At 43.4% G+C, this 24,902-nt stretch overlaps 1 protein-coding gene across 1 annotated transcript in view; it reads left to right on the forward strand.

Moving 5' to 3' along the window:
* LOC148034093 (lon protease homolog, mitochondrial-like) overlaps positions 1-24,902 on the forward strand; it is a 199,096-nt gene that overhangs the window by 116,240 nt on the left and 57,954 nt on the right. Inside the window, exons 8-15 of the mRNA XM_087682085.1 lie at positions 1,436-1,501; positions 1,723-1,809; positions 1,956-1,995; positions 2,083-2,254; positions 2,363-2,487; positions 11,042-11,172; positions 11,264-11,368; positions 11,460-11,573. Coding sequence (XP_087538211.1) covers positions 1,436-1,501; positions 1,723-1,809; positions 1,956-1,995; positions 2,083-2,254; positions 2,363-2,487; positions 11,042-11,172; positions 11,264-11,368; positions 11,460-11,573 — 840 coding nt within the window. The remainder of the gene's footprint in view (positions 1-1,435; positions 1,502-1,722; positions 1,810-1,955; positions 1,996-2,082; positions 2,255-2,362; positions 2,488-11,041; positions 11,173-11,263; positions 11,369-11,459; positions 11,574-24,902) is intronic.

A 24,902-nucleotide genomic window follows, 5' to 3' on the forward strand; every position in this document is an offset into this window, starting at 1 on the left:
GAGGGAGGGAGTCGCACAATGAACAGATGGGTTGGGGCGGGGCGGGGCACGACGATCAGGTGGGCGGGGGCACAGCGACGTGACGGGCAGGAGGCATTTTTTTGGGATTGGCAAAGTTTTGGATGACACCACACTTTTCGATAGTGTTGTCTTCCCTTTATAAGGAAGAGTGTTGCTTGTATAAACCTACACCTTTTGAGCATCTCTCCAGAGCTTACCAATGAGTGCCAAGAGCTTAGATATGGGAGCCTACAGGAGCTCTGGGCTACATAAGTCATGTGTAGCCAGCCCAGTCCTTCATAGACATGAAGGAGATAATGCTGTAGCTTGTGGCAGTTGGTTCTTCTAGTTCTGTGATAACTGCCATTGCTGGGTGGTGAGTGAGCCTGCACCGAGGATATGTTTCTCTTCTGCTGATTTGGGTTAAGAGTATGCTGTTGGAGTTTTGTAGGCCTTAGAGGTGGTTGAAGATCCTGTGTTAGCTCAATGTTCCTCTCTTATCCAGTGTTTAAAGGGTTTTCTGTGCTTGGCGTTTTTCATAATCCGTGCCAAGGTTAGGCTTGTGACAAGGTAGCAGCAACTAGACAAGATCAAAAAGTAACAGAAAGGGAAATGTATCTCAGGTGGCTTTTTAACAGCCTGTTCTGCTCCAGTGTGAAGAGGGCAGTTTTGAGCAATACCTAGGCTGCATGAAGCAGCCTTCAAGCAGCTCTCCAAGATCAGATACATCCTTTTTGATGCCTCATACATTCAGGTTGATTAGCACCTAGTTTCACACACTGGAATTATGATGCCATCTCCTTGATGTAATGGTGTAGAAGTTGAAAATATGAGTTCTTTATGACCACTTTACAAACTAACCGTTAACACATGGCAAGCTTATCTTGATTAGAAACTCAGAGGGGTTTCAAGTGCACAATTGAAAAATCCATGAGGTTTTCAGCCTTCTCTTTCCAGATTGAAACACAGATTTTATGTTTAGGTCATTTGAAAGGTGATGTGCTATTGTGAGCTAAGCCACGGCTAGGGTTTTCATTCAGGTTAAGACTAAAGGCACACTCATTTATTACTCAGATCAGTAACTGGAGTTGATTTCTTAGAGTAAACAAATGTTTTACCCTTTTGGGTGTGATTTTCTTGTTTTTAGTGTTCATTTGGCTGCTGCATTTATGTACAGGGTTCATCTTGTAGATGCTTGTTATAGTTATCTCAAATCAGAACTTGAGCTCAGAGCTTCTTAATCCATGTTATTGCTTAGTGTTTTACTCTAATAATTTATAATCTTCTACTCTGTTGTACATTGTTAAACCACCTATGGCATTGGTACACTAAGTTGCCTTGAGCAGACTTATTGTTTTGTTTGAGGCACATCTTCTTTCCTGCTCAAGACTGTAGTCTGGAGCTAAGAATGAGCTACTGTACTTCAATGAATCAGGTTTTGAAGCGCTTGAACATGGCATTGACTCTGCTGAAGAAGGATTTGGATGTTTACAAGCTACAGGTATGGATTGTTCACCTGTAACATGAACTTTTCAATGTCCGGTGTCACATTTTGGTACCTAGATTTGGAGAAGTTTTGTAAACATGATAACTTAATTTGGACGAGTTTCAAAACATTAATAAGTTTGATGTAGAACTGTATACTTGAGGTTCATATCGCTTGTAGTGTAGGTGGTGTATGTGTATTTATCTGATTGTGCACTGACCAGTCCTAAAACTCAGGCCTCGATTGCTAAGGCGATTGAAGAGAAAGTAAGTGGAGAGCAGCGTCGGTTTCTTCTGATGGAGCAACTCAAGGCCATCAAGAAAGTAATTTCTTCTTTCCACCTTTTTTTGGAGTTTTTTTTTTTTTTTGGGGTGTGCTTTTTGATATTGATTATGGGGAGCCTGTGAATTAATTATTGATAGCACCCTTTTCTGAATGTAAATACTAATGTTATGTATTTCTCCTGCAGGAGCTGGGTCTAGAGGCTGATGATAAGACGGCTCTTAGTAGTTAGTATTTTATTTGGTGTCATTTCAAAAATTTAGAGGTATTTCGTACAGTTAATTTATACCTCTTTTAATGTTGCATTGGACCAGATAAGTTTCGGGAAAGGATAGAAAATTACAAAGATGGGTGCCCTCCACATGTTTTGCAAGTGATTGAGGAAGAGTGGACGAAACTCCAAATTCTGGAGGCTAGTTCGGTTGAGTTTAATGTAACAAGAAACTACCTGGATTGGCTGACTTCATTACCATGGGGCCAGTACAGGTGTGTGATATCTGTAACATTAGCAGCCTTTTTGGGTTATCAATACCGCATTCTGTTTCAAGACATCCTAATTATTAATTGGGTCTTCATCCTTGTTTTCATTTACAGTAAAGAAAACTTTGATGTGCGCCGAGCACAAAAGATTCTGGATGAAGATCACTATGGTCTATCTGATATCAAGGAAAGAATTTTGGAGTTTGTTGCCGTTGGGAGGCTCAGAGGAACAGTCCAAGGTTTTTTTGCTATGTTTACAGAAATTTCATAGGAGTTTCCCCTTGATGTGCAATATGTTGCTTTAGTGGAGTCGGTTGGACTTTAGGAAGTGCTCTTAGAGTGCTTAAGATACCAATCTGATGGTGTAAAGTGTTTTCCTTTTATTTTCATGTAAGTGGTAAAGCTTATTTGGAGTGAAGTGACGACATCTCCATAGAGAGAGTTCAATGTTTAGGAAGTGGGTAGCTTGTTGACTTCTTACTTGGTTAGAGCTAACTCTTGAGTCATATCAGTTTTTTGATTTTGCTGACAATGTGCTCTCAGCAATAGCATGGAACTTATTATATAGAGATGACTTGGAATGGAGTGGTTTTGGAGTGTGTCCTTCCTTCAGTTTTATCAAATTCTGCTCATAAGTAATCCTCATCCAACAAGCTTTCCTCTCCTTTTTTTCATAATGGGTAGTTATAATATAACTATCCCAAGAGAGAAGCTTTGACATAGCCAGCAATTCCTTTTGAAAAAAATTAGTTGCTGAACGATCCTTTGTTGGATGCCAACACACCTTCTAAAGAATTATCTTCCATGAGCATACTGAATGAGCCACTAGAAAAGAGAGAGATGTTGAGAAATGGGCAGGAATGCTAAGGATGTGCCACCATGAGCCTTGAATGTTGGTATTACCACAGTAGCTGTCCAATGGCCGCTAGATGGGATAACATGGTGAGGACTGGATGGGTCCGTGAGAAAATAATAGAGGACTCAAAGGGAAGCCCTTTTTGATTAAGCATGCAAGGGTAAAGGTCTCAGTGCCAGGGCAATCCAACATGGCCCATGAGGAAGCATTAGTATTGACAATGCATATAAAGTGTGACATACGTGGGCCAAAACCCATGATTTGCATAAGCTCCACAATAAAAGACTTGACCAAGTAATCAAAGGCCTTCTCCAAATCCAACTAAACTAGCACCACCTCTTGATTGGAATGCTTTGCATAGTCAACACTGATCTGCACATTCAACACATTATGCAAGATATTTTTGCCCTTGAAGAATCCATACTATTGAGGATGCACAATGCCAAGGAGATGCTTGTGGAGATGATTAGCCATCACTTTTGCAAAAATTTTATACATGGACCCCATCAAAGAGATTAGTCCCCAATGTGCCAACATGGTCGGAGAATCAATTTGATAACTCCTATCTTCCACGATGCAGGCGTAATCCCTATCCCAAGCCTATTAAAATATGACTGTCATGGGTTTCACCAAAGGAGCAGCATAAGCCTTGAAGAATTCATCAGTGAAGCCGTCCCAACTAGGACTTTTATCCAATAGGCGAATGCAGTGAGACATCCATAACCTTATGCTCACGAATATCACTCTTCAAGGGAATGCGGATGTCAAGTGAAACCCGATCCTTGATGAAATTGTAAAAAGCCAAATGGACATGGGAGATCTGGTTAGTAGGAGCCTGTGAATGAAGGATTTCGAAAAAATAACTTCTGCACATGCAGAATATTGTGTGGATTTGTAACCATGTGACCTTCTGCATGCTGAAGTATACGCATGTTGTCTTGGCAGAAGAAGCATGCAGGCCATGAAAGAATCTATGAGTGTGGCAAGAAACGTCTTGCAAATTCTTAGTTAGAGTTTTCAGTTGAGCTTGTTGATCTCGATTGAAACTGCCAGATAAGATAAATATACCTCGTTGCTAATGGAAGCAAAATTGCATCATCCGGGGATTCAACTAGCAAGGAATGAACCAGAACCAATAATTCTTTTGCTGCTTGCTGATGCTGCTTTCAAAGGTATGCATGGTGAATGCCATATTATTGGGCAATGCTGATCTGCACATCATAGATCAATTGCTCAAAAGAGTGACAGATGGGTAGTCAAGCAAGAATCTGTCAAGCAACTATCCCATACAACCATTAAAAACTAGATGTTTCAGTAAGATGAATTAAAGCGTAAGGGGAGCTTGCCTAGGAATTGCACAAAAGGAGAAACAGGCTGTGGAGGCATCTCAAACTGTGAGGGAAAGTGATCAGATAAGGCATATTGTTGCACTACTTGCATCTCCAAAGTCTTTGACAAAATGAGGTAGATGGACAAAGCTAGGACCAATGGTCTTGCTTGGACAGTGGCTGCTGTGTGATGCCTGAACTGTGTCTCCTGTTTCCATGTATAGCTGGACTGCACCCGACACCATGTGTTGAAGTCTCTGATGTGCAGGTTGTCTGTGCAGGTCCATCAGTCAGGTCACATCAGTTCCATCGATCTGTGCAGATCACTGAAATGAAGTCACGTCAGTCTGCACAAAAGATGCTAGCCAGGTCATGACTGTATGCCTGAAGTCACGTCCGCAGGTTTTGTTTGTAGGATGATACAACTGCAACAGGTCTCAAAAGGCAGTCCTATCAGTTTGTGTAGGTCGCTGGAATTAGGGACATGTCAGTTTGCAGAGAGGACACCAGCCAGGTGATGATGGGAGTTAGGGCAGGTCAGTTTGCAGAAAGACACCAGCCAGTGTCAGAGTGAAGCAGGGCGGAAGTGTATGACCAAGACAAAGAGTGAACAGAGAGAGGAGAGTTCAAGAGAGAAAGAGACAGTGAAACACAGAAAATTTGCAGTGAAGAATGCTGTATAAGGGTAGTCTCCACGGTCAGCAGCCTGGGAACCTGAGAATAGAATTGAGGAAGAGTGTGGAGACTGGGGTCAATAAATAGCCCAAGAAAAATGACATAAATAATGCAAAGGCAAAGAGTGAACAGAGAGAGAAGAGAGTGCAAGAGAGAAAGAGACAGTGAAACACATAAAATTTGCAGTGAAGAATGCTGTATAAGGATGCAGATATGTACATGGGTGCAGAGAGTATGTCTGCATATGTCTCTACCTCAAAGATCTCACACTCCATGAATCCCGAGGGTAGTCTTCACGGTCAGCAGCCTGGAAACCTGAGAATAGAACTGAGGAAGTGTGGAGACTGGGGTCAAAAAATAGCCCAAGAAAAATGACATAAATAATGCAGGTTGGCTGCATTAAATGCAGCTGGTTGGACAACAACTGTCCGACCTGCACTGTCCCACTGATGCAGAAATGTTCGACCTGCCATGTGTCACCTGCTCTATTTGTCGCCTGCTGACGTCAACTATATGGACTGCCTACTACCACATGGAGTGCCCGGAGCCTTAAGAGACTTGGATCCCTCCATCTCACATGTAGTCAAGAGCTCCTGTACATATCGTTGCTAGAAAATAAAGATTTCCCTCGGAGTTTGATAGATCTCATGACATAGAAAGAAATGAAGAAGCATGGTATCCATCATCTCAAACGTCTCATGAAGTGCTGCCTTTGTCTGCTCGACCATCTCGGCATGGTGACCTGTCACACTCAAGTCGTCCGCATAAAGAACAAACAACACATGACCTCCACATGAGGTGTGTGCATAAAGGTGGGGGTCGTCCTTGGAACGTTGATACCCGAGTTCCTCTTGGAGAAAAGAGTTAATCTTCTCATTCCAAGCACGGGGGTCTTGCTGAAGGCCATAGATAGCCTTCCTCAACCTGTACACCTTATCATCAGAAGAAATAAAGCCTAAAGACCTGCTCAACATAGATCTCCTCCTTCAACTCTGCATTCAGGAAGACAGACTTCACATCGAGCTTATAGATCGGACATCTCCTATGGCTAGCCAAAGCAAGAACCGCGCAAGTAGTAGCCATCCGAGATTTAGGGGCAAAAGTATCATGGAAGTCAATGCTTGGGCGTTGTGCAAACCTTTAGCAACAAGGTGGGCCTTGTGCTTGTCAAACGTGCCATCAATGCAGTACTTGGTCTTGAAGACCCATTTGACTCCAATGATCTTCTTTTGAGGAGGCTTTGGCACAAGGTACCAAGTGCCATTCCTCTCAATCGGCTCTAGCTCTCGCTCCATCGCTTGCCTGCAATGATCATGCTATGAAGCCTTTTTCACGGAGGTGGGCTTCCGATCCTGCATGGCACAAGTCATCAAACAGTAATTAATGTATACAAGCTTGGTATGGTTTGCCTGGGTCCTGCGAGAATGTAGTGGGCCATCCTATGACTACCACTCCTTAGGGACCCCGTCAATCCCTACACCGCGAAGAGTGTCACGAGCCCAATGAGGAGGAGGTTGGATCTTCCCTCATCACTCACCATTGCTTGAAGTTTTTGGAAGTTCCATCGACGACAACTGGGGTGCAATCATTGAGTCTGGTGGCTAAGAACTAAACTCCTCATTCAAGAAAGAGTCCTTAAGAGGCACATGCTCCAAAGGAACAGTCGCTAGTGCCGAGCTATCACTAGGATCTCCAAGAACAGGGTGTTTCTCAACCCCCCTTTGAGGCTAGAATTTCCAAGAACCGAACATCACTGCTCATGTGGACATCTCGCTTAACGGGATCATACAATCAGTAACCTTGAGAGTGCGAGTTGTAGCCCATAAAAACTTGGCTTTTGGAAGCTGCTTCAAATTTAATACGCCGTGTTCTCAAGATTTGAACATAAGCATCACACCCAAAAATCCGAAAATAAGAAAAATCTGGCTTAGACCCAAAGTACGCCTCATAAGGGGTCATACCAACAACTACAAAAGTAGAGGATTGATGGAGAATGTGAACTGCAGTAGCCACAACCTCAATCCATAGACAGTGAGGTGTCTATCGATGCTTTATCATGGTACATGGTACGTGCCATCTTGATCACACTGTGATACTTCCACTCCAATATGCCATTGTCCGATCATAAGGTCTTCAGTTCCTAGTGTGATGGATTCTTCTCAAAGAGCAACCAATTTGTAAAATTGGAGAAAGCCTTTGACTTTAGCTTCAAGAAATAAGCCCATGCCATCTTGCTATAGTCATCCACAATTAGCATGAAATACAAGCTCCCTTGAAGGGAGTCGATTCTCATCGGTCCACAAAGGTTGGTAGAAAAAATCTCCAAGGGTGCTAAAGATGGCCTTGAAGCCTTATTGGGAATAGCATCACGAGTTTGCTTCCCATGGATGCAAGATAGACATGGCTATTGGCTCAACGCAATATATCCGTCAAAGCTCGAACAAGTTGTCCCTTAGACGCCTTTTGAAGGTAATAATAGTTGAGGTGGCCAAACGGAGCATACCAAATCTTGGACTGAGTTTGAGAAGTAAGAAGAAGAGAAGCCAAGGCAGAAGAAGACCACAATTTATAGATTGCATTTTCCTCATAACTTGAAGCAATGACTTGTCTCGATCCATGATCAAGAATCCAAAAAGAATCCACATCAATCTCGATCAAGAGTTTGAGGGCACAAATCTTGTACATCGGAAGTATATGGTATCCCAAGGCCAGCACATAAAGCACCTCGGCAATCCTTTGAAGATTTCTCGTTCTTTTGCTTTTTTTTTTCTCCTTGTCAAGGCAATCCTTCTTTCAGTGACTTATCTTGCCACAAATGTGACAAGTGGACTCCTACCATCTACTTTCTTCTTATTCGTCCTTGTTTTTCTTCTTTTGGTCCTTCCCCTTCTTCTGAGAGGATTGAGCTACCAAAGCCTCAGATATAGAAGCATTGGTCCCTTTCAACTGCTTCTCTTAGTCCAAGACAATAGGAACCTCCTTCTCCCCACTAAAAAGTCTCAGACCGCCCTGAAGCAATCAAGGAGAAATAAAGGCCATTGAAATCGGGCGGTAAATGTGAAAGAAGAGTTATCGCCATGTCTCCAAAACTGATCACCTTCCCTGTGTTTTGTACATGCATCTGAAGTTACCTCAGGTTGTTAATATGCTCCCCCATAGAAGATGATTTGTTGACACTCATGGTCCTTATCTGCACTTCCAAAGAAACTCGTTTCATGACGGTCATACGATTATACATCTGATCAAGCTCCAGCCATATCTCCCAAATCACTGTCAAATGCTCGATATGAGGCATAATAACTGGAGTGCATGAAAGAAATAAAAAGGAGTGAATGCGAGCATTGAGTTTTTTTTCCAATGTGCGTGAGCCTTTGCCAACTCCAACTTATCACTAGAAGAGAGTTTGGACTCGTCTCGCAATGAAGGACAATAAATAGCCTTCGTAACAAGCTCCGCCAAATCATAGGGCTTCAAAATGGCAAGCGTCATAACCCACCAGATATGGTAGTTCTCGCCATTGAGATTTTGATCTGATGGAAGAGCTGGTAACACAGACACCTTGCGGTCCATGTTCGCTTGAAACTCTGTCTCGGCCTCAGAAGACATCTTCATCTACAATGCCTATACAAAACACAAAAAGCAGCCCCCTCTGCTTGTGTGAATGCAGCCTACTAGGGCTCTTCGTCGCTTGTCCGGCTCCTTCTTCACCCATCTGAGGCAATGAAAAGGTAAAATCTACACTTGAAGGCCCAATTTCTAGCCTTCTTCCTTCTCTTACAGAAAAAATCAGCAATAGCTTCAGCAAATCTGCTTCTTTCTCAGACACCCATACTTGCTTGAACCTTGTTCTGATGGGCAGCCCTCCCGCTCACCCTTGAACACTGAAAATGCAGCCTTGTGTCGCGCTGAAATCTCCTCTTCAAGTAGGTCTAGTCCTTCAATGCTCTAATACCATGTGAGACTGAAGCAGAGCGGAAGCGTATGACCAAGGCAAAGAGTGAACAGAGAGAGAGAAGGAGACTGTGAAACACAGAAAATTTGTAGTGAAGGATGCTGTATAAGGATACAGATATGTACACGGGTGCAGAGAGTATGTTTGCGTAATTGTCCACCTCGAAGATCTCACTCTGTGTGAACCCTGAGGGCAGTCTCCACGGTGTCCAGCCTTGAAACTCGAGAACAGAACTCAGGAAGAGTGTGGAGACTGGGGCCAATAAATAGCCCAAGAAAAATGACAAATAATGCAGGTCGTCTGCATCAAATGCAGCTGACTATACAGCAACTGTTGGACCTGCACTGTCCGACTGCTGCAGAACTGTCCGACCTGCCACCTGTCGCCTGCTCTGTTTGCCGCCTATTGACGTCAGCTGTATGGACTGCCTGCCACGTGGACTACCTGGTACAACTGCCAAAAACTGCTCAGATCTGAACCTGCCTGTCCAAGGAATGCCAATCGCTGACAGCCAGGCCATTGGAGTTAGGGCATGTCAGTTTGCAGAGAGGATGCCAGCCAGGTTCCAACTTTAGACCTGAAGTCACGTCTGCAGGTTGCGACACTGGACCTTGACAGTTTTGAATGAAGTGCAACTTCAATGGGGTACTCTATTCAGCTCTTGGTAGCCTGTGGCTAAAGTGGGAGAGTAGTGTGGAAACTCTTTGTTGCCCATTTCAATGTAAAGCATCTCCAATCCTTTGGCATGTGCATCATTACTGCCCTGGACAACATCAAATTGAAGTCACTTTTGTGCCTCCTGTAAATGGAAACCTTTATTTAGTCATTTTTTGCAGTTCTCACTTTGCTTGGTTAGGTTGATTTTGGCTTGTGGTTGTTTTCAAATTGGAAGACTTTGGGGAACAACATCTAACTTTGTGTGTGCTAGACCACTGCCTGCAATCTTCTTTAAAGCTTGAATATTCCGGGCCTGCGCTGCCCATTGCTATTGGAATGGCTTTGTTGGCATAGAGTCTTACACATGTAGATCAAGAAATACAATCACCCTAAAGCTCTTTTGGTACCTCTTGGTTGGAAACAAGCTCTTATTTCCCAAAATTTTATATAATTAAGATTGCTGAGCAGGAATATGAAAGGCAATGTTCCATTCATGCTTGTCACTTGTGACTTGATGTCCATAACGTGTATAGGCGAATTCTGCAGCTGGTCTTGGTAACTGAATACTTCTAATTCCCACCTTTGATTGTTCAAGAACCTGGTTGGACTGAAGGAAACTCCCTCTAAACATCTGCAGAGGTCCATACATCTACATTGCTCAGTTTCCTGTGGGCCTCTGTTCCCTTTCCACTTCTGTATTTCCTCTTTCCTTCACTGTCACTGTGGAACCCTAGATTGGAAGTAAAAATTTAGTGTTACATAAGATCAATGACAGCATTGGACTCTGGATGTCTTTCTTGGAGTCCTCAAGCATCAAGTGTTATGGATCTCTTACTCAGGCTATTATTTAGGCATAATCAAGCTTACCAACTTGCAGAAAGGTGCCACTTAGTCTTCCACTCTAGAATGCTTTCTTTGTGGCTTATCATCCTGCTGCCCATTCTGTCTGTGCCAAGTCTTGAATGCATGTTAAGTTTGTGGTTGGCTTGTGATGTGAAAAGACCATCCACATCCCCATGCTGGTCCATGAGTTCCTTGAAACAACTAGTGCTAGAATGTCCACTAGGCGTCTTGGGCTTCTGTGTTTCCATAAAAATGTTCTTGGCTGCAAAAGATATTTAGTAACAAAGAATTGTGATCATTCATCCTCATGTAAAGAAGGACACAATTTGGCATTGGATACCAGGAAATGCCTTACGGTTTTGGATAAACTTGTGCAATTCAATATTCCTTTTGACATACGTAATAGTTTTGTTGTTTGTTTGAGCTGTAGGCATAATGATGTTTGTTTCATTAGCATTTACATATTAGTTTCCTTATGACAGGTAAAATAATTTGCTTGTCTGGTCCTCCTGGTGTGGGGAAAACTAGCATTGGGAGATCAATTGCGAAAGCACTTAACCGCAAATTCTACCGCTTTTCTGTTGGAGGCCTGAGTGATGTGGCAGAAATCAAGGTTTAATTGTTTTAATGCTCAGTGTTGGTTTTGATTCAACTCAGTTGCTACTTGAGAATGTTGAGACCCAGTCTTTGTTCTTCTGTTTCAGGGTCATCGAAGAACCTATGTTGGGGCCATGCCTGGGAAGATGGTGCAATGCTTGAAGACAACTGGTACCTCTAATCCTCTTGTACTGATTGATGAGATTGACAAGGTAAGGTTTTTGCAGTACTGATGTTTTGCCTCCTTTCAATAATGGGATATTGGGTGTTTATTCTGAGATGTTGACTGCCTTGACTGTTTAGATAGGGAGAGGGCATGCTGGTGATCCTGCCAGTGCACTTCTAGAACTTCTTGATCCAGAGCAGAATGCAAATTTCTTGGATCATTATTTGGATGTTCCTATTGATGTGTCGAAGGTAATAGCTGGCATTTTGTGTTTTTTCCTCTACTTTAGAAGGAACAGGAGGAGGTCATTAAGTGTCTTAACTGGAAGTGGTTTAGTTCTGGATGGGAAAATTTGTTGGTGTTGTCATTTTCAAAAGGCTCCTTTTAGAATGTTGAAGCCTATATCTGACCCAATAAGGAAACTTTTTTCTGGCATTTGGTGTACAATGTAAAGGCATATCAAAGGTAAGAGCTGGCCTCTTGTGTCTTTCCTTCCTGCTGTAGGGAATGTTTTAAGTAGTCACCACATATGTAGCATGGGAAGTTGTTTATGCCTGAATGGAACTGTTGGTTGGTGTCATACCAATGTTAACACACACGAGAGCAGGACAGTATGAGCTAAGTGTACAATGTTATGGTGGTTTGAATTTGAAGTTTTTGGCTTTAAATAGCTGAATGCATCACTTTTCACATGTAGCATGCATGGGTGTGTGTTTGAGTTGGGGGAGAACACAACCTTCCTGTGAACAGATACTTTTGCCTGTGAACTGCCATGTGAATTTAATCGGGGGATCTGTCTATGTAGCTCACAATTTTGCCACTATCAAAACGAGAGACAGACTGTGTGTGTATGTGGTGTGGTATGTGTGTAGGGGGTGTGAACTAGATGGTGCATCTGAAAAAATGGGTTGTTAGATTGTTTTACATTCTTTGCTGGTGGTGGGATCTGTCAATGTAGCTTGCAATTGAGGCACTACAAAAGAAAGAGACAAATTGTGTGTTTGTGGTGTGGTATGTATATAGGGGGTGTGAGCCACTACAAAAAAAAGTAACAAACTGTATGTATAGGGGTTGTAAGCAAGATCATGCCTTGCGAGAAGTTGTGGGCAAGCTCAAGTATTTTAGGCTGAGACCCATTTAATTACTGCAACTTTCCTGTTCTGTTCCTGTACCAATGTATTTCAACTGCTTGAGGTCAGCTGTAGCAATCTCATATTGTAGATACATTTTTATGCCTCTTATTTGAGCATAGGTTGAGATCTGTGCCTCTGAACAGATAATGCTGTTTTGAAAACTGTGTGGAACATGCAAGGGTGTGCATGCATTATTTGCATGTGATTATAGAGTGTTGGTCATATGTTCTTCCTGAAGAGGTAATTGAATGCTGCAAGTGATGATTATTTATTCTAGAACTGTGATTCTGCTATTGTTAAGAAACCTTTGTTAAATAAGATTTAATAACATTGTAAACAAATCAAACATTAATATACCTTGCTTATTTAATTGTATTACCTGTCTATAATGAAGAATTGATCATGAAATCAAGGAGAAAACATAGAATAACGTTTTTTTAATAGAATCAGCAAACACTAATGTTTGCTGTTATAATTCTTATATAATTATGGGATATTTTGTCATTATCAGCTAGAGAGAACAGTTCTATTGCTCTGCTCTATTACTGGGATTTAGACTCTCAGGCAAATTTGATTGCACCATTTGTTGAGTCCTGGTTTATCTTGCAATGCTTTCTTGTGGAGACTCAAAGTCTAATGGTTGGAAGTCACTGAAATTCCCATGTCTCAGTCACCTGCCTATGCTCCAACTACCAAACATTGTAAGGCCCCAAAATGAGGAGAAGTGATGATGGGCACTAGGCATTGGTAGGGCTTCCAGTTCAGACACTAGAAGGGGTCTAGCCTTGAAGACTAGAAGGTTATGAGATGGCCTATGTGGACTTAACCGTTGGGTCAAGTGGGAACATGTTAATGAAGGTAGTTAGTGGAGTGCACGAGGATCGAGACACACGATGTTGTGGTTTGCACACAGAGAGAGAGAGAGAGAGAGAGAGAGAGAGAGAGAGAGAGAGTATATTAACGTCTCTAAAAGGCCAATGTGGCCTATGAGACCAAAGCAGTACATACAATGATGGTGTGTTTCTCATCTAGAACGAGAAAAAAGATGAAAAACATGCCTATAAGACTGAAAAGGAAATGAAATAGTGTCCCATAAAAGGGAAACATGTCAGTGATCTGAAAGTGAGAGTAGAGAAAGGAAAACTCTCCATCAATGATATGTCTGTTCTCTAGGGAGGTGTATCTCTGCATAGCTGAGGCGTCTTGGCATCTGTCTCCTGTGATGCTCAATGATGGCTTTAATTTGTCTGTGGTGTGGATGTCTAGGCCTTCGTCCGGGTGGACGTGGGCGCCTAGACCGGCTAAGTGCCACTGCTCTATCCAAAGGGACACCTACAGAAGATGAGGTCCAATGATGATGTACTCCTGTAGGCTGTGTGGCAGTAGTAGTGGTATCTGCCATACTCTGTCGTGTATCCATGAAAAAGTCAGTGACTGCTCCCTGTCTATGTGAGCCGAGCTGTGGGGGCCTCCTACTCCGTAGAATTGTTGCTCTGCGCCTCTGGAGCTCCAAGGGGAAAAATCCCAAGCATCTCTGATCCTCATACTGCATGATCCGTCTCAGGGGTCCAAAACCCTCTCGAAACAGACAGTGGTATCTACCTCGTATGTCGTAATATACAGTGCATCGGCAGATGTAGTGTTCCTCTGTCTCTGGCTCTCTGTCGCATAGTGGGCATATGCGTTCTTCTGTCTGTATACCCTCCCATCTTCCTGTCTCAATCCTCAGGTGGTGGGATGAGGTGCGGATCTGACCAATAACTGTGCGTAGTCCATGAGGCAGCTGTGTGTCCATGTAATTGGGTCGGGTGATGAAACCATCCTCAGATACCTGGAGGAAGTGGGTCTGGTAGTGTGCCATCCTCGTGCCATGGGGCGAGGGGGGTCGGATCCAGGTCTTCTCCGTATCTAACTTCAGTATGTCTGCTCTGATCACATGGTTTAGCTCTGATCGGCTTAGGTCAAGTGTAGGGCAATCCAGGCTATAGTCAAAGGGGGGTAGTCTGTCAATCTGCAGACCATGTAGACGCATCCATGTACTCATCTGAGCATACCAACAGTGTTTGTCACCGTCTGCTGCTAGTTGTCTAGAAGAGGCCAGGGCTAGCCGTGGGTATCTATCTTGGGGGAGCTCCCATAGTCTATGTATGAAAGTCACTGCCTGAACCAAGGCCTCAGCCACCATGGGTGATGCCCCCAACTCAGCTCTGATAATCTCATGTGGGGTCGAGCTCTTCGCTCGTATCATGCGTGAGATCATCATGACCAGTGGTCTTTCCATATGCTCCCATCCATCATAGTATTCCTTCTCTGGTCCATCCTGGTCTCCCAAAGGCTGTCTCCTCGTGTGAAACAAACTCGGACCCCAAATAGCTGCCCCATATAGGAGTGTGGGTGTAACCAAGGTGTCAAAAAGCCACAGTTTGGTGCGCGGCTCATGAAATTGTATGTGAGCACATTGCCTCTCCAATGCCCCTAAGGCTGCATATGCTTTTGCCAAACGAGCCTCTGATGTCTCTCTCCAAGAGAACTGTGGTCCCTTCAATGTGAGCCCCAAATAAACATACTGCCTAACCATCTCCACTAGCTCTCCGTCAAAAGTAAACTGGTGCTCAGCTCTTGTCACCCAAGCAGCTGAAGTGTTAAATACCATAACTTTAGTTTTCCCAAGGTTCACCTTAAGATGTCTATCTCTGCAAAAAGCTGATAATGCATCCAAGTGTCTATTTAGTCCCTCAGGTGAGTCAGATATAAGTACAATATCATCGGCATAAAGCAGTAATGGTATCAGCACTCCAGCTAGGCTGGCTCCGGCCCCACCCGTCCTATCCACATATTCTGAAATTTCATCTATATACAGCCCAAAAAGTGTCGGTGAAAGTGGACAGCCTTGTTTCACCCCAATGGTGCTATTGACTGTATCTGAGATGCCCTCAGGTGTTCGTACTCTGCCTGTCACTGTCTCATATAGGGCATAGATACTCCACTGTATCTCTACGGGCACATCAATGTTTTGCATTCTTTTCATGAGTCTAGCACGTGGCACTGTGTCAAAGGCCTTGCGAAAGTCCACAAAACAGCAATAGATCTTTTTCTTGAATGCCTTGCCTTCTTCAATGATTGCCCTCAACGTAAAGATATGGTCTAGAGTTGTATATCCCCTCCTGAAGCCAGCCTGGCCTTTTGACCTCAGGCCATGCATCTCGGCCCATTCACTCAACGCTTGTTCCACGATAGAGCCATATATCTTGGCCAGCATGTGTCCAATCATGATAGTTCGGTAGTTACTAGGTAGCGCGGGGTCTCCACTCTTAAAGAGCGGCACAATAATATGGTCTGACCGACAGGTTGGAAATCCCTCACAAACTGCCCTATTAAAGATGTGAGCCAGCGTTGGTGCCAGAATATCACAGGCATGCGTGAAGTGTTCAGCCACTAAACCCTCATGGTCTTGGGCTCTTCCATTTTTCAGCTTCCATATGGCATTCCTCACTTTTTTTTCTGTGAAAAATCTGCAATTTGCTGGTCTTGAGGTTGAGGGGAGTGGCATAGGCTCTTGGCCAGGGATATCATAGAGTGTGCAAGCATATCCATGCCAATCATCCGGTCTAGTAATTTGTAGGGGTGGCTGGCTCTCATGCATCTTTTTCCATGCTCTCTTGCTGTCCTGCCCCAAGAACATGGAATACATTTCTGTTTCTAGTCTGCTCAGGTATTCCTGCTTCTTTTTGCATACCAACCGTCTGAAGAGTGTTCAAGCATGCTTATGGGTGCATATACCAAGTGCCAGCTCTCGCTGAAAACGTGCTCGTGTCTCTCTGCACTCATCATCATACCAACCATTCTGTGGAGCATTACCTCGTGGAGGTTTATCTGACGGTGTAGTGTGTGGGAAAGCGTATGCTGCTGAAGTGTGTATTATCTCGGCCAACTGTCCTGTAAACTCATCCAGAGAGGCCTGTGTGTCTAGCTCCCTCAATGCATCTCGCACAGTAATGCTGTATATGTGTGAGGTCGCTTCCACAAAATCATAGCATGGTAATTTTGGTATATGTGACTGTGCTTCATGTATATGCCCATATTGCATTGTGAAAGCTAGAATAGCATGGTCTGCTACTAATCCAATTGGTCTGTCTGAGATTTCAAAACTTTTTATGTCAGGTAGCAAGTTGGGTGATCCAATCAAATAGTCCACTGTGCTTGACTCCTTCTTGTTATTCCAACATGTGAAGCCATTAGATCTTGGCCACTGTGGTAGCCCGTTAAGGATGGCCAAACCATGTGCACTTCCCAGTGCCAGTAGGTGTGTTCCATATTCTGTTCTCTCTCTATCTTGGGCTGATCTAACTAATCCCACTTCATCTAATGCAATATCTCTGAACATCTCATCACTAGTGTCAAAGAAAGCAGATTGGTTGTTTCCTGTGCGTGCATTAAAGTCTCCTGCTAGTAGAACATCCCCAATTCTCATGTATCCCATTATGTCCTCATATAGTGGTGTATACGGGGATGCCTCTTTAGGGGCAAACTTAGAGTATGCAGGGGGAAAATAGCATATGGCAATATACATGTTGCGAGTTCTGCTTGTACGTAACCTGATCCACATGTATCTTGCCTCTACATCTCTATGTACCACTTGGACTATATCTCGGAGCTCTTCTCTAAATAGAATTGCCACACCTCCTGATCCCCTCGTCCCTCCAGGCCGTCTAGGCTGAGGGCGATATACACTTTCCCATCTATATCCATATACATCAGGTAAACGGCTGTCTTTACATTGATGTGTCTCAGTATACATAGCAATGTCTATACCTTTGAAAGTATCCTCAAAATAACCTACATCTGTCTTAAGGGAGCCATTGCAATTCCACAGTGTGAACTTCAGGGTCTCATAGGCCGCGCACCGTCATGCCGTCCTTTTCTCTGTGATGATGACTCTTCCATCTCTGTATACAGCCCATTTACCTGCTTTCCATGCCTCTAGAACATGTGGCATATTTTCCCTCCTGTGGGCTAACTGGGCTGGGGTGAGGTCTTCATCTAGGTAGATCTTTTCTCCTTTGAGAGCGATCCTCTTAGAGAGGAAGGCTCTCTTCTTTTCCAGGTCTCCAAACTTCAAGATGAGGACTTTTGTTTTTGTGTCAGCCTTCCCGACTCGCCAAGCCCCAATGATGGGTACATTTGTAGCTCCAATTTTGGTGGCAAGAGCTGTAGCATCTTCAATTGGGGAGCTTTTTTCATCTAGTCCAACCACTCTTACGTGGAGTGCGCGTACCCGCCTTTTTGCCTCTTCTTCCAAGGTGGCATTCATGACTTCCACTTTGTTGCCATGCATTCCTTTGTTCTTTTTTGCCACATCTATCCATTCTGCATTTTCTTTGATGGTATTCTCAACATTCTCCATTTTCTTTTGGGTGCCTTCCACCACACTTGCATAGGTGTGCATGTCCTTTTTTAAAACATCCATTTCTTTTTGTAGTTCTGGTGTGGTTTGTGGTTCCTTTTGTGTGTCCAGTTTCTTTTTGCATTCGTCTAGTTCTTCTTGTAGATTAGAGATCAATGAGTCTTTCTTTGCCATGCGTGCATCCAAAGTTTGTTGCATCTCCTTTTTTAGTTCTTCCATCATTTCAGCTCGAACCTGCTCTTGTATGTCCTTTTCCATTTCCTTCCTCATGGTACGTATTTCAGCACGGAGTATGGTCAACATCTCCTCATATAGTGTTTCATTAATTTTGCGGGATGTCTTCCCATATCTACTCGACCCTGGAGAGACATTCCAATCTCGGGTTTTACGCCCATAGGTTTTGTATCTCGTGTTCTTTGGCGGTGTATGAAACATTGTCTCCATGGTTGGCTTTGTGATTCCTTCATTGTCAGTTTCTTCCATCGTAATTATAGTATGCGCTATAGCATAAAACTGTTTACAGTCTGGGTAGAGTAGTAAACCAGTGACATAAACTATCACTCTAGCATGAACTAGAGACAGTATATCATAGACTGTCAATGTGACTGCATCATAAGATATGACTGTAGCATGAAATGTTAATGTGCGTCAGTCTGAGATCACGCAGGTTTCCAGTCCACACAGCATGCAAGGTTCACATCAGTCTGAGTACATCTGCAATCTCAGTGCATTCACAACGTCTGCATTCATGTCAGTCTAAGAGAGTGTCTGCAATCTGGGAGAGTGTATGCATACGTCACTGCTGCCACGATACATTCACAGTGTCTGCATTCATGTCAGTCTGAGAGAGTGTCTGCAATCTGAGAGAGTGTCTGCATTCGTCACTGCTGCCACAGTACATTCACAGTGCTTGCATTTATGTCAGTCTGAGAGAGTAAGTGCAATCTGAGAGTGTCTGCATTCGTCACTGCTGCCACAGTACATTCACCCAGGACACAGCAGACAAGCCAGCATTCATGTCATCTAAGTACATTCGTGTCCTGCAGGACAGTGGTTGTCTCCCTGTGCAGAGACGTGACCTTGCAGAGCAGCTCCTTCGGGTCAGCACTCACGACAGTCCCGCCAGACTATTGTCACTACCGTTGCTCCCACTAGACTGCCGCCTCTTGTAGGACAGGGACATGACAGTCATGTCAGCTCTTATCACTCGCGCCAAACACGTCCGTCACGCCAGCATCCCGTCACTCACGCCAAACACGTCCATCACACCAGGTACGCCTCGTCACGCCAGCATCACACTAGGTACGTCCATCACGCTAGAGAGAGAGAAAGAAAGAAAGAAAGAAAGAAAGAAAGTTATATTAACGTCTTCTAAAGACCAAAACTGGCCTATGAGACAAACTGTGATACAACTGATGAGGTCCAGCTATCCAAAATAAAAGTGCTGAATGAAAAGCTAAAAACTGGAAACTGAAAATACGGTGCTGTGAGTGTGATAAGTGTCGTGTATGTGTATGTGCGTATGTAGCTCTGGTACTCCAGATAATGGCTACAAAAGGGGAACAAATGTCGGCTGTGATAGGGGAACAATTGTCGGCTGTGATAAAGTGGTGCGATGTGTATATGTAACAGATGCAGGGAGATATACTATCCTAGTAGCAGTCGTCGAAGTCGCTAATAGCAGGTGATCCCTCCTGGATGCAGGATGTGGTACATCGGCAGTGGAGAAAGAGCAAACTGGAGATCTGAGATCCAATGTGTCGAGTGTCGTCGGATCTCAGTCTGCTGTCGATGTAGATCAAGAATCCTCCGGATCTCCTGTCGGTGTGGCTGTGGGGTCCGAAACCCGCGGATCCTCGTGCGGCGTCGGGTACGCTGGTCCTCAGCCTGCTGTAGTGTGAGCCCGGAGGTCTGGCTGGAGGCTGGTACAGTAGCTCTCACTCTGTCTGTCTGAAAGAACTGTGTAATAGTCGTCTGGGTGGGCCCCTCTCTGACTGGGACCCGCTGTATGCTCTGCTCTCTGATGTGCCATGCCTCTCCCAGAAAACGGCCAAATGATCTCTGATCCATATCAGTCATACATCCTTGAAGTGAGCTGCTCAATGTGTATCTAGATCTCAACTCTGAGTATGCCGGGCATCTAAGAACAAAATGCTCCTCACTCTCCACCTCTGATCTGCAAAGGGGGCATATCCTCTCCTCCCGCGGGATGCCACTAGCTCTGCACTCTCAATCATAAGCTGATGTGATAATACCCTGAGCTGTCCAATAAGAACTCTCAATCGATGTGGCATATAGATCTGCATATATCTGGGAATCTCTATGAATCCCTGCTCTGATATCCTTAAGAACTGTGTATAATAATGTGCCATCTTCGATGGCAGTGGCTGTGCAGGGCTGACCCATGTCCTCTGTATATAAATATGCCATATCTCCTGTCTGATGACTCTGTTCCTCTCAAAGAGAGAGAGGGTGTAAGTGGGAGCCTGAGTATCATATAGAAGAGGTGGGAGTCTATCAATGTCCAGCCCATGTCTGTCAAGCCAAGCTCTAGTCTGTGCATACCATGATGTGGTATCCCCCGCTCGAGCCATCTCCTGAGATGCCATATATGCTCTATATGCAATGCGATCTCTGTCCATATCCTGAAATCTGTGTAGGAAGCAGACTGTCTGAAATAATGCCTCGACTAGCATGGGCGGTGTGGCAAGCTTTGCTCGCACAATGTCATGTGGGACTGAGGCCTTGCTGCGAATCAATCTAGATATCATGATCACCTGAGGTCTCTCCATCAATGTCCATACATAATCGGCAAGGCCTGGCCCCCATATAGCTGCTCCATACATCAGTGCTGGAGTGATTAGAGTATCAAAGAGCCACCCCTTGGTGCGGGGCTCCTGGAAATGTGCCTGATGACACTGTCGCTCCATAAGAGCCAATGCTGAGTATCCTCTAGTGAGGCGGTCACGAGCTGAGAGAGAGAGAGAGAGAGAGTCGATGTGGGTACAATCTCAAAGTACCACTTTAGGTTTTGATATTATATATATAGTACATGTGTAAGGGTGTGTGCACACCCGAATACCGGAAAAGGCACAGTGACTCTTTATTCCTAACAACCTCCCACCTAAAGGCAACTTGTCTGAAGTGAGAGGAAAGAATCAGCTAAGTCTATGTATTTACAAAGCTGAAATACACATATAATATCCAACCCCCATCATTTGGCAGCAATGAGCAAACTGCTTTGTTGGAAGACCCTTTGTGAGAAGGTCTACAGGGTTATCATTGGTATTACCTTGACAAGCTCGATGCTCTTGCTGTCAAGTACATCCCTGATAAAATAATACTTTACTTGTACGTGCTTTGTCTTTGCATGAAAGATAGGATTGGATGCTAACATGATAGCACTCTGACTATCATAGTGGATAATAGGAACCTCTGTAATGCTAAGCTCTCTCACCAAACGTGAAAGCCATAAAGCCTTGCATGCCTCAAAGGAAGCCACATACTTTGCGTCTGTAGTAGACAATGCAACACACTTCTACAGCTTGGGTATCCAAGAGATTGCTCCCCTTGTAAACATGGACACATATCTTGAAGTAGACTTCCTGGAGTTAGGATGGCCAACATAGTTTGCATCCCATGAAGCCAACAATAGATGACTTTTGCTTCCTAAAGAAGATGAAGAGCACCTTGCCGCGGCACATCGAGAACCACAAACCCAACTAGCAGAGGCTGCAAATAGCTTGCTGGCTACAAAAACCTGCAAGAAAATTCTCCTTCTTACCAAGAATCCATGCCTCAAAACACACAAGAAAAATAGCATGCAAGAGATTAACAAATGCTTGTATCCTCACTCTCCTCCTTTTCTGTACTCTCCATGAGATTTTGCAAAGGAGCACAAGAGAGAAAGAGACAAGAATGAGAAATGAGAGTTATACCAAATGAGGAGAGGGGGAAATGAACCGTAAGGTGAGAAGATAAAGGAAGAGAGAGGATGTAACCACGTCAACCCCCCACCTCCTCAAATCCCACGGCTGCAACCACCTCATTTTCTTTTCTTGAATTATAAAATCAAGTTGCATACATTGGCTAAGGTTCAGAAAACCCTTCATTCTCCTCTTCCTTACTCTCCATAAGATCTTGCAAAGGAGTACAAGAGAGAAAGAGACAAGAGTGAGAAATAAAACTTATGCCAAATGCGGAGAGGGTGAAATGAACCGTAAGGTGAGAAGATAAAGGAAGAGAGAGGATGTAATCACCTCAACCTCCCACCTTCTCAAATCCCACGGCTGCAACCACCTCCTTTTTTTTCTTGAATTATAAAATCAAGTTGCATACATCGGCTAAGGTCTAGAAGATCCTTCATTTTGAGAATAGGACAAATGTGTTTGACCCTTTCTTTTCCTTTCACATTTTAAAATGTGAGCTTTTGAACCCATACTTTTACATTGCTTTATAAATGCTTTTTTTGACAAGAAGAACAAAAGCAAAGTGCCAGTTTTACAAAAGATGTTTCCATGTTGAGCATATTTTTGTGTCCGTAGTTACACAAATTTCTTGGTTATCAGCAGATGCACAAGTCTTTTGTGCCCTTAAGGTATCTCATGATACCCTTCATTGCTTCCCAATGCTTTTTGCGAGGATATTCTATATACCTGCTAACCAGTTCCACCAAAAATGCGATGTCAAGGCGTGTAGCAACCATAGCATACATTAAGCTACCAACAGAGCTGAAGCATAAGGAATCTTGGACATCTCAACCTTTCCATAATCAAATGTAGGACTGTCATTTGCACTAAGTGTCACATATGGAGGCGACGGTACACCAATGAATTTCTCCCTCTCCATTTTGAAACGCTGCAAACCTTAGTAATATATTGTTGTTGTGATAGATAGAGAAGACCTTGCGATTTGTCCCTAAGTATACGCATACCAAGAATATGATTGGCCTCACCAAGATTCTTCATATTAAAGCTACTGTGTAGGCTTTGTTTCAAGGAGTCCAAAGCATGAATACCCGTGCGTGCAATCGGTGGTCATTCACATACAAAACCAAGAGAATAAGGCTGCCATATGCTACCTTCTTGGTGTATAAGTAGTGCTCAACTTGAGATGTATGGAATCCTTGAGATTGCATAAATGTTTCAAATTTATGATACCATTCTCATGGTGCTTGCTTTAGCCCATACAAACTCTTGTTGAGTTTACATACTTGCTCTTTCCCCTTTGCAACAAAACCTTCAGAATGCTGCATATAGATCTCCTCATGCAGATTACCATGTAAGGAAGCGGTTTTTACATCCATCTATATGAGTTCCATATTTTCAGATGCAACCAAGCCCAAAAATGGTTCGCAAAGTAGTCATGTTGACCACATGAGAAAATTTTTGATCAAAATCAATTCCATGTTTCTATTTGCATAGTAGCATTTTTGTTCTTTAGGCAAATGCACCAAATCCCAAGTGCCATTTTTCATGAGAGATTCCATCTCTGACAGCAGAGCCTTATGCCATTTCTTACTGTCTTTTCTGTCCATTGCTTCCTTGAAGCATGACAGCTCACGAGAGTCTGTCAGCACGACATAATTGGCAACATAATTGACACCAGGAACAATTCTATTTGGCTGTCTTTGCATTCTGGTTGACTTACAGACCCAACAATCAAGATTTGCTAGCTGTTCAGACTGCAAATCTCCATTGAGAGTTTGCTGGTTTGGAGGTGTAGCATGATGTACAACCGATTCTGGTTGTTTCAAAGGCATCTGTTCTTGCTGAAACTGTGGTGCATCATGGGCAATATCTTGCTGATCATTTTCAGCATCATTCCTTGCATTTTCAGGGCCATTTATAGTAGGTATTTGTTGCTATCTAGTGGGCATTCTTTGCTGTCCTATTAGTACATCTTCCTCGAATACAACTCTGTGACTTCCTCAATCTTTTCAGACTGTCCCAACTAACTATGCCACAAATAAACACTTGGTTGGTCAAGTTATAGTGATTACATGGTCATGCATGCTAGATACATACAAAGGATACGAAGTATCTCCTTTTTCTTCTTCAATTAAAAAGAGTCCCATTTGTAGTGCCCTTTCTTGCCACAATGATGATACCCCACATTTTTGCCATGAGACTTGCTACGCGGTCTATTTTTAGAACTGCCCTTTTACTAAAATTTGCCCTTAGTATGCCATGCATTAGAAAACTTGTTTGCTGAATTATTTTGCTTGTTGTGTTCTTCCATCAGCAAAGAACTCTCCATATCAAAATATAATAGCTAAGCATTTGAGTTACTCAAAACTGTCTTGAAAGTATTTCAACTTTCAGGTGAAGTGCGTAGCAAGAAAGTAGCCTTGAACTCATCATCAATGTGGAAATCCAAAGCAATCAGCTGATTGAAAATTGGGATGAACTCATCTAAATGTACAGACATGGCTGTACCTTCCTTCATGCGAAGGTCCATCAACTTCTTGAGCCAATAAACCTTGTTGGTTGCACTTTTTTGAGCATATAATTCCTCAAGTCTTCGTCACATTTCATATGCAGAATTGAGCTTCTCAATGTTAAAAGGCAAGTTGTTTGACATTCAAAGCTCTATGGTAGAGCGTGCAAGCTCATCCAAATCATCCCACTCTTCTTGTTCCATACCCGTTGGTCTTATTCCCTTTGCTTTGATTGGTTTGATTGGCTTTACTTGTTGCTTCTACACCAAGACATTGTAGCACTATTTTTGCTATATTGCAAAATTGTGTGCACCCTCAAGCTTCTCGATGTGCACAAGTTTGCTTTGTCACTGTTTCCAGCCACGATTTGCAGCACTAGGTTGACTCAAATGTCGGCAAATGCAATCCCAAATGTCACACAAATGACCATGGTACGTTGAAGTATCAACCAACACTGAAAATCTAGAAATTGCAGAAATTTCAGATCTGCAAATTGATTTCCAGAATTAGAGAATGTCTGCTAGTGTACTCCATAATCAATTACAGCTAGATTTATAGACCAATGCACCAATTGCATGCGAAATCCCCAAAATTCTGCTGCAAT

This window comes from Lygodium microphyllum, chromosome 7 (genome assembly GCF_053477565.2).
Source record: "Lygodium microphyllum isolate KBCC chromosome 7, Lygodium_microphyllum_v1.1.10, whole genome shotgun sequence".
Lineage (NCBI taxonomy): Eukaryota > Viridiplantae > Streptophyta > Polypodiopsida > Schizaeales > Lygodiaceae > Lygodium > Lygodium microphyllum.